The sequence below is a fragment of the Apis dorsata genome, unplaced genomic scaffold, assembly GCF_000469605.1.
Source record: "Apis dorsata unplaced genomic scaffold, Apis dorsata 1.3 scaffold_295, whole genome shotgun sequence".
NCBI lineage: Eukaryota > Metazoa > Arthropoda > Insecta > Hymenoptera > Apidae > Apis > Apis dorsata.
This window is the reverse complement of record NW_006263570.1, coordinates 1,827,095-1,837,700: the sequence shown is the minus strand read 5'-3', so window position 1 is coordinate 1,837,700 and position 10,606 is coordinate 1,827,095. Positions and strand designations below refer to the sequence as shown.

The 10,606-nt window shown below is 27.4% G+C and overlaps 1 protein-coding gene across 13 annotated transcripts in view; it reads left to right on the top strand.

Moving 5' to 3' along the window:
* Window positions 1-10,606, top strand: part of LOC102674491 (neurexin-1) — a 425,676-nt gene that overhangs the window by 148,893 nt on the left and 266,177 nt on the right. For 9 of the 13 annotated variants that reach the window (XM_031511255.1, XM_031511251.1, XM_031511253.1 and 6 more), the window contains one exon: window positions 7,380-7,439. The exons of the other annotated variants lie outside the window; for them this stretch is intronic. In XM_031511255.1, coding sequence (XP_031367115.1) covers window positions 7,380-7,439 — 60 coding nt within the window. The remainder of the gene's footprint in view (window positions 1-7,379; window positions 7,440-10,606) is intronic. 13 annotated transcript variants of the gene reach the window in all.

The window sequence follows — 10,606 nt, the reverse complement described above, 5'->3', positions numbered from 1 at the left end:
TTTTTTTTTTTTTTTTTTCATTTTCACTTGGCTTTTTCGAAAGCCAAATGGGGGAGGGGTTTTTTCAGCTTCGGGTTCGAAAATTCGATAAAACGTATAAAATGTACAACGTTGGGATTAGAGAGGAGTTGTACACTGGGTAGTTGTACACCTGTTTGATCGGTTTATAATGGGTGAGGGGGAGGGATACATGTCGAGAACGATTGGTGTTATTCTATAATTAATTCGATAGGTGTATATATATATATATATAGTGCTCGTTGTAATCTAATTGAGGATGCACTGTCTATCAGGGAATTGAGAGATTCGCAATAAATATGGCAATTTCATTTAAATGAATTGTATCGTTTTTTATTATATTATTTATTGGAAAATATGTAATTATATCTGATTATATCTATTCTTTTAATGTTGAATAATAATCTCTATGTGAATTGAAATTGCTTACATTAGAAAAATCACGAAAATATGAATGGATAATGTAACATCTTTTCAACTAATTATTATATAAAATAAATTCTATTTTTTTAACAGTATTAATTAAATTATATTAAAAAACAATTCTTTCATTGTTTAAGGGAAAAGAAAGAAGAAAGTTTTTTAAAATAATCAAATTGTACAGAAGCATTTGTAATAAAAGATAAATAATAACATAATATGGATAAAATAATATCAATTCTAAGGAAAATTGACAACACAATACAAATTTCTTCTTAAGGGAAGCTATTTCAGGAATTTCCAATCAACCGAAGATAGTTTTTTGGAACACTTTGTACATATGGAAAATAGGTCACAGTACACCTGCGCAATAAATGCTTCGATTGAAATTTGAATATTCCGATAAGTATCTTCAAAATTTAAATTTAACACGTATTTCTCCCGTTCCAATTTTTACGTATCCTTGTTCGAACAATTTTTTTTTTTTTTTTTTTGAGCCACTCTCTTCTCAAACTAGATTAGCGACAAAATTTTTCAATTTCGAAAATTTCGACGCATTTTTCCCGCTCTCCAATCCCTTTCAAGCTTTTGTACAGCGGGGAAATCGTCGCTTTCTCTGCGCTATTTGCAAGAGATCCCGGCGGGCTGATTATTCTGACCCTAATAAATCCTCCAGTTCGTTTTTCTTCCCCTGTTCCCACCGCACCAGCGGCTCTCCATCGCTATTTCATCGTCCGTTTCTTTTCCCTCCCGCGAAAGATCTGACGGTGGAGCTTCAACACGGTCATTAAATCGTGGAAATTACGTTATATCGCGCGTAACGACCGCCCTCCTATCCTGTTGGAACAGGCAATCGTATCTAAGTAAAAACCTCAACGTTAAAGGTAACGTTGGAAAAAATTCTCACGATGAATTCTGCCCGATTCCAGAATTTATTCATATGTTTATTTAATTTCAACGTGTCGCGTTATTGATCCTTGAGAAACTGAATTATTAATTGGAATTATTATTTAACAACTTTTAACCTTTAAATACTTTGTGTTTATTATTTTGCTTCGAGGAATTGACTGAAATGAAACATTGGACAAGTGTTGAATCAGAATGAAATTGTTATTGCACAAAAAATATCGTTTTGTATGAATTATCAAATAGAAGATAGAATATTTAGGAATAAACATAGGTAAAGGAACGCTCTGTTTTCGTTATTCCTCGTCGTCGTACTCCATTTGTCTTCGCTTATCGATTATCCATTCTTCAATATTGTCACAAGTTTTTATAACACCTTGTACGTAGAATATAGCACGGTTACTTTCATAGATTTTTATGATCTTAATGCTTCCTTGGACATAAAGATCGTAAAACGTGGTGCATTGTGACATTGAATTTTAAGTAATGTTGTTAAATATCTATTACACTTTATTATATTGGGATGAAGTTCGTTTTTAATCGTTTCAAAGAATGATTATCAAAATGTAGGATGATTCAAAAGGTGTGATAGTCAACGATGCAATTTTCATTAAAGCATAGAAATATAGGTTTATTGAATAAATTTTGAAAGGCTATTTTTTTTCTTGTATAATTAAAAATTATATGATCCTGGAAATAAGAAGATTTGTATAATGTTCTTAATGCTATCCTCTTTGTAACAATTACAATATTCCCACTTTTACTAATGTCTTTTACGACATTAATGTCCTCAGGGAGGAATATGAAAATCTCGTTTATCTAGTTAAATAAGCATCTCTTTTTCTTTTTACCACGTTATCTTTTTTACACATTTTCACAACTTTACACATTTTCAACTTTTCTCTTTTAATATTTTCTCTATTTTTAATCATTTAACGACTTTCTTTTCATTTTTTTATTTTTTTACATGTTTGGAAAGAATACCTTGTATTATTTTACTTAGAATAATAATTTTCCTTTAATTATAATCCTATAATGTCAATATAAATTTATTTGAATACGATAAGAAGAATATTAATTTTATTTCACATTACAATTATATTTCAAATTCAAATATTTTTCTTATACAAATATAAAAAAGTAATCTACCATTGATATACAAAATTTAAACTAAGAAAATAAAAATATTAAGTAATAGATCAAAAAATCAATAACGATCAATTAAAAATTTTAATTTCAATAGTTTCGATCTTGCCAAATTTTGTTAGATTGTTAGATTTGTCGAATCTCATTGAAAATTAAAAATCGTAGAGCATCAATTCAATTTCCTTTTCGATTTCCAAAATTCAAAAATCAAGTTTCGAGCTCCATTTTCAGAATTTTCCCCCGTTTTCACTTTGCGATTGTACGTGGGTATCAGCCGATGGAATCTCAATGTTGATCGATTGTCTCGTGAAGTGGAGTGGAAGCGTGATATCGACGATAAACGGCGTATAAGGTGAACGAGGAGTGCTAGCATCTGTTTTGTTACCAATGGGGTGGTTTAACCTCTCCTCAAGACTGTTGATTACCGACCTACATACATCCCACACATTTCCACATTCGTCGAACGATTCAATCCTGATTATCTTACTCGATGATCATAATCGATCGATCCCTGTTTGATTAACGTCTCGATGTAGCTTTTCTATCCTTTAGTCAACGTAAACATTGCTCTTGCTTGTGGATTAATAAAAAAAAAATTGGAGACAAAATTGTTGTATTATAAAGCATATAATGGCAAAATTATGCAAGAATGATTAAATAATAAAACTCGAAAACTTGACAGAGAAAAAATTAAAAATTTTACTTTCTATTAGATTGTAATTTTCGATAAAGTCTACTTTTACTTTTAATTCAGAAAAGTATTAAAAATTATGATTTTTCTACGCCCAATTGGAGAACGTATGGAATAGTTTAATTATTGGTTTATTATTTTATCAAGAACGAGGATGAATTTCGCGTGGCGCGGCGAATACGCGTTATAGGATGAATTAACAAAACATTTGTCAGCGTAATGAAATAGTTAAATGAGATAGACGAATTAGTGGATGCTGGGAAATGAGAAACGCGAACACCGGCTAAATTGCCGAGGTGGTATTTCCTCCTTAAGACCGTTGATTGTTGGCCCACTTCTGCGTTCACGAACGCTACGTACAAATACCAGGCCGTCTTCCATCTATTCTACAAGTTTCTCGAGTCTTTTAAATGAATTTACCTTTGACAATCTTCCTCCTTTTCGGATATATAGATAGGAGAATGGAGAAGTATGTAAACTGGTGAAGTCTTGTTGATTATGGAACGGTTTAAGATCGCTGGAAATGGTCTTTCACCGGTTTTTAATTCTCGAAATTATTAGTGAATTATAACCGTCCTTGATCTCAATTTAATACAATCTCGTAAAGGGAGAAGGTTACAATTTAATTCGACTTTATAAATAAATGGAAGATTGTACAATAAAAGTCAATAAAAAGTTGTACAAATTTGAGTAATTGATCTTCTACATTGGATTTTTCCAATATTTTTAATCGCTAAAATATAGAATATAAATAAAATTAAATATCCTCATCTGTAATTTAATTATTGTTGTTATAATACTAATTAAATTATTACAAGGAATTAATTTTTAAAGATCAATAAATGATGTCTAATAAATTTTCCATTTAGATTTTAAATACGAAATATTTATCAAGAAACTTTTGCATCGATATTAGAAGAATCTTAAGTTAATATTTCTTTTATTATTTAATCCTAATAAAAGGAGCATATTTTTGGACAGATTTTTAATTAAGATCGAAGAATAAGCGTATTAATCATTGTGAACGTTACATGTGTTTATGAACTGTCAATGTATTGTAAGATTATATGATATAAATATACTTGTTTCCAGCAGGAAGTAATAAACTGACAAGTATAACACAAATAGTAGACACAGTAGTACAGGCTGACGTACAACAAATCATTAGACACGTATTAATGAGAAATGCAATTATCGACTCTGCTATTATAATCAAATACAGTTGTACGTACAAACCAGATCCACTCTAGGCTATTTCCTATTGACCTATTTCTATTAATAGCGATGAACGCCCGTATTTTCGTATATACGCATATTTAAAAGTTGTTTAATGCGAATACTCGAGCAATAGTAATCGATAATTCACTAATTTTTCTTGATCCCTCTTAAAATAGCAAAATAATAAAAACAACGCAATAAGATATACTTTCACGAAATTGAATTTTGATTACAAGTGTTACAAACATTAAAGATGATTCTTGATCTCTGAAAAATTTTTTAATTTATTTAATCAAGTTTTAAGATAAATTATAAATGATAGATTGAATTCATTTCCAGAGAAATATTATATATTTAATCGATCTGATACAAATTTAAAGATTTCGTAGAAAAAAAATCTTCAAATAATTAATTTTGCATGAAATTAATTGTTACAGACGTTATCCTCTTATATTTTATTTGAAGAACCATCCTTTCAATTTTTGCAAATATTCCGCATCGCCAATTTATTTCAATAGAATTGGAAAAAGATATATTTCATTAATTAAACTCCTCGATTGCATAATAAAATTCTTTCGGACGAACGATCCATTATAGGTTAGCCATACCGAAGTTGAATAGATCACTTAGTTAATAGCAGTGTTTAGTCATGGTTCGCCAATCCGATCATGATCTGCTTGTAATTCGTGGCCGTAAACATTCGATTAATTCAGGTAAAATAGTCACGTTTCATTGCCGGATTTTACTAACGGTGATAGCATACCATTGTTTAAACATCGATCTGCTACTGTTTCCTGTGATTGCACGCTTTGACATAATCGAAATACAAAATGAATCATAAATCAAGGAAGCTATATTTAATTAACGTAGCAATGGGTTTATTTAAATTGAAACTAAAAATTGATTATTTATTTAAATCTATTTCTTTTTATCAATGTTTATGCAAATATATCTGAAAAATAATCTTATTTTTAGTTCCAACCTCAATTCATCTCAAAGATGGTATAAAAAAAAACATAAAGAAATATATAATATCGTATAAATATAAAGAATACAAAAAGATTAATTTATTTAGTTAACTTTTGTCATTAACTGTATTATATTGTATACTATATACAATATACACATAATGTACCTATAATATACACATTACATTACTGTACCACATACTATAATTTAATCATATTACTAATGAGATACACATATAATTTAATTATATTACTAATGACCCGAGCCATAGAATAGTAAATCCCCATGATGGCGTTACGGTCACCCGTTATTCAATCTATTAATTACTTAAAATTCCACTCCAAGACTTCAGATGTTTCTATTAGTCCTTGATCGTCGATAGTTGAAATTATAAACACAGAGGATATTATTAACGATAGATGATGCTATCGAAGGAAAAAACATTTTCGTGGAATTGGAAGACGAAATCAGTCGCGTATATCCGTTTGTGCGGGGAGCGGATTATGATGTTTACGAGACGCAAGGACGCGATAACTGCGAAGAAGAGGCAGAAAATGTATTTTCGATTGTGTGTCGACCGTAGTTGGTGGTGTTTTACGCGGTGAACGAGTCGTTTCGCGATTTATCTGAGGCTTTCTCTTCCGCGATGCGAAGGAACATGGAAGAAATTGCGTTGAAGATGCGTTCGTGGAAGGTGAGTGTTTAATGTGCAATTTTTTATTGTCTTCTTTTTCTATGATAGTGATGGGTTTTAGGATGAAAGTGTGAAAAATAATAATTTGGAGATGATTGAACAAGAATCTGATTTAATCTGATCTGAGAGTAGTGAAAAAGTTTTTTTATAAATATTTTGTGTTATATGATAAATTAGATAAGAGATTTTATTTTAAATTGTTAGTTTTTAACATTTTTTAAGTGACAGTTTGTTTGTTCTAATCTTAATTTTTAGAGAATAGATTGTTAATCATCTGACTTATAAAAATAATTGAAATTTAGTTTAGTTTAGTTTAATTCTATTAGAATTTAGATTATTCTTATTTTGAAAGTTACTCATTTTTTCATTAATTTATTATATTTCGTGCTATTACAATATTTTATTCATTTCAAAAACAAAAATTCGTCTTGAAAAGGTTAATACGTAAATTTTATATATTAGAATAATATGAAATATAATTATTCGTTCTTTATTAATTAGTTAATAATTAATATAAATAATATTAATAAAACAATATTAATAATAACATTAATTTTAGCTAAAACTTTATTATTATTATTAAATATTATCGAATATCGTTTTTATAATAGTTTGATGAAAGTGCAAATATGAAGAAGAGAATAAATGAAAAAAGTATAAAAAGATATAAAATTTTGTAAAAAGAAAACGTGATAAGAAACTTGTTATGAAATAAGAAGAATTAATAATTTATTATAATAGATATAAATATTATAGTATTATTGAAACATAAAGTTTCATTATAGTTGTCTATTTAAAAATATAGAAATATATATATACATTATTCTTAATATAATAATTTTACTTTAAAGAATCATTATGTTACATTCATAGAACATATTTTTTAATTATTTGAAATGAGGTGCGTAAAAGATATTCTTAACATAAAAATATTATTACGAATAATTCTTTTTCTTTTATCATTTTTCCAATTATTCTTTATCTTTTCCTTTAATTAATTATCATTTAACAATTTATTACTACGTGCTATAATTTAAAAGAACATTATATTAAACTAAAACTTAATTTTAAAAACAAACACGAACCATTTTCACACGTGCCTCGTTTCAAGAAACACTCCGTTATCACACAATATCTCTACTACAAATATCTTTCACTGTTCTCTCTCATAGTGGTCACAATCCTTGGTAAATTAGTAAAAATAAAATATCTCGATCCAGGTGGAAGGGACTATTGATAACTTTTCGTTCAATAGTTTATAAAAAGCATGGTTCAGTTTTTTACTTTCTTTCTTTCCTTCTTTCTGTTTACACATAGAAGCATGGAGCACGGTGCTGCCTACGGCGGGTGCTGGTGATTACTGGGCGTGGGATTACAGTGAGTCACGCTAATTACTAAGCTAGAAGGTCCACGATAACGTGGTCCTGGCCTAGGTAGAGGTATCAGTTAGTGTTGATCAGTAGATCGTAGCTCTGGGTTGATATGTATATAGTCCGATGTCGCATTATTCTTGTGCACCTGGACCATCGTCACCTACATTTCCCTATCAATCTCTTTCTCCTCTCCTATTTTTATCGAACATCGTATCTTTGTATCTTCGATAATTTTACAATTTTCGTGATACGATCGAATGAATTCGATTTCTTTGTTAGTGAAAACAGTGATGATAACCAATCGGTCGTGTCACGAACATGTTACATTGAATTTAATTTAGAATGTTTGTCAAAGATGTTGATTAATCTTTTTTTGATTAGCGATGATAGAATGATTAGATGCAAGTATATAATAATTTTATCCCTCAATTTTTAGATGTTTTGAAATTTTGACGGTAGATGTGTGATTAATTTAAAAGTAGGATTAATGATTATATATGAAAATATAATTGGTTTAATGTTAAGATTAAATTTGATAAATTTGTTTACGAATTTTTAAAAATTTAGTATTTAGATAAATAATATCGGAATTAATTTGAGTAAATAGTTTCATTCTTTCCAAAAAAAAAATATTATAAAGGTGTTGTAATAAGAAATATTTATATTTGAATATTTTGATAATATTTTATTATCTTATTTTATTATAGAGCATTTACATAACAAATATAATTCCAATTGCACTATTTTCTTCATTCTATTTTCTAAATTAAAAATCATCAATCCAAAAACTTAACTCTTTCGACTTTGATGAGACATACAATTTTTCATTATCGATTGATATAAATTTGATTTATATGCATCCCCAACTTAATACTCTTTATTCTAAAAAGAAAAAAAAAGTCAAAAGAGTTAAACCCATAATTTTGTAATACAAAATAAATACAAATTTCTTCTATTTTCTTATTTTTCTTACTTTCACGAATGTTTATATAAATTCTATTATATAATTCTATCTTTCAATAATTCGAAACTACAATTTCGAGGAAAATAGTACAAAATAGATAGAAATTGTGGTGATATATTATTCAAAAATAAAAAATAAAAAATACTATATAGAATTTTATATTATATTGCGGAAGGTTAACAAGATTTTCCCAATTTCTTGAAGGTATATATTACAACACGCTTTAATGTTGCAATTACAATGGCTACATCATGGACAAAGATTTAAGGGTGAAATTGGAGTCGATAAATAATGCGAGAAATTTAAAGTAAACACAGACGGAGAGATTAATCGGAACAATGAATCTCTTCCGTTCTTTCTAATCTTTGTTTCTTCTATGGAAAACGAGAATGGAGTAAGATAAATCGTATCTTGCTACTCTGATTAATCTTAAGCTACACCAGAGATTCTGTAGAAAGCAGATCCTATTCAATGTAGATTTTGATCTACCGTTTTTTTGAATTATAAGAAGCTATTAAGAAAAACAATTTTTTTTATCAAAAGATAAATTAAATTATTAGGCTTGAAAATAAATTAGAATTAGAATTCAATGATTTTTTTCTATTCCATTAAATTAAGAAATTTTTTATTTAAGATTTCTTTCTATTGAAATAAGAAGATATTGTTATTAATTTAATTGCAAAAGTTTAGCATTAGGGAGTTTTAAGTATTTATTTTATTATATTTTTTAAGATAATACAAGGAGTGTCTTCTATAATAAGATCTAAATTATAGTAAAAAAATTAGTTTTAAATTAGTTTTAATTGAGTTTTAAATATGTTCTTTTTTATATTATAATATAAAGTTTTAAATAAATAGATTGTAAATTATTGATGCATAATATGAATAATTTGAAATCATGAAGTATAGAAATATATTTAAATGATTAAAAATAATCAAAGCAGAGAATAATTATCTATAATTATCTACAATTCAATTGCTTTCTAGATTGCAAATCTCTCAGATGATTTGCAAAAATCCTTCGCGTGTCTCCGAAATATTCGTGCAGAATAGAGATATAGTGTTTGAAGAATTTGTAAAGTGAAATTTAAAAATGTTCATTTAACACAACTCGTTTTCATATCGTAGAATAAATGATGAATGAAACGTCCACTTTCTGAAATAGAACGAAAGATCTCCTTTGATATTTCTCTCCTTGAGTACAGTTTTAAACAGGTTTTATCGATTAGTTAATAAATAAAAAGTACCATTTACTCGTTTAAAATGAATCACGCACATGAGAAATTATATTCTATGTTCATATTTTTGCAAAAAAATATTTAAATTCGAAATAATTATTCATATTAAATACTTTTAATTATTCAAAAAATTATAGTTAAACAAATATTTTGAAATATTGATGAATAAGAAGAAAGAAGAAATATTATTTTTTGAAATTTATTGAGTTAAGTATTCATATGTCACTATCATTTAATTTCAGTTTATGATATTAACATTAAATATTTATTGGATCTTATTATCTATCTTAATTAAATTTTGAATCTTGTTAAAGAAAAATTTCTTTTGCAATAAATCTTCAAAGCAAAACATTACAAAATGATAAAATAAATAAATTATAAAATGATTTATATTGATAATAATAACAATAATAAATTTAATATCAATTAAATGATAAAAGATATGAATAAAAAAAATTCCAACAAATGATAACAGCATAACAAAATACTATATTTATAAAATAATACTAGACTTGGCTTGGTTAATTGTATGACAATTGATAAAAGTATTCTATCAAAATAAACTATTTATTCTTATTACTAATTATTGTGATACCAAAAATTTATTTATAACAAAATATTTAAAAGTTATTAACTAGTTTAACAGACTAATTTTTAGAGAACATTCAACGCTTCGTTTCCATTTTTCGGTTCAATCAAAGAAACAGACAGAAGCCGTCGCAAAATGAAAATTAAAAACCAGAGAATATTATTAACACAACGTGATCCTCAACAAATCGAAAATAAACAAAAATCGAGAAAAAGAAAAAAAGAATCACACTCGAAAAATAGAATACTCGAGGAAGCGTACCAAGCGAATAAGAAAATATATATAAATATATCTAAAAAGAAAAAAAAAAAGAATATCCTTACAGGAGAATATCCAATGAAACAGTTGAAAACGCGGGGTGCAGGGAGGGGTGGCCTGGG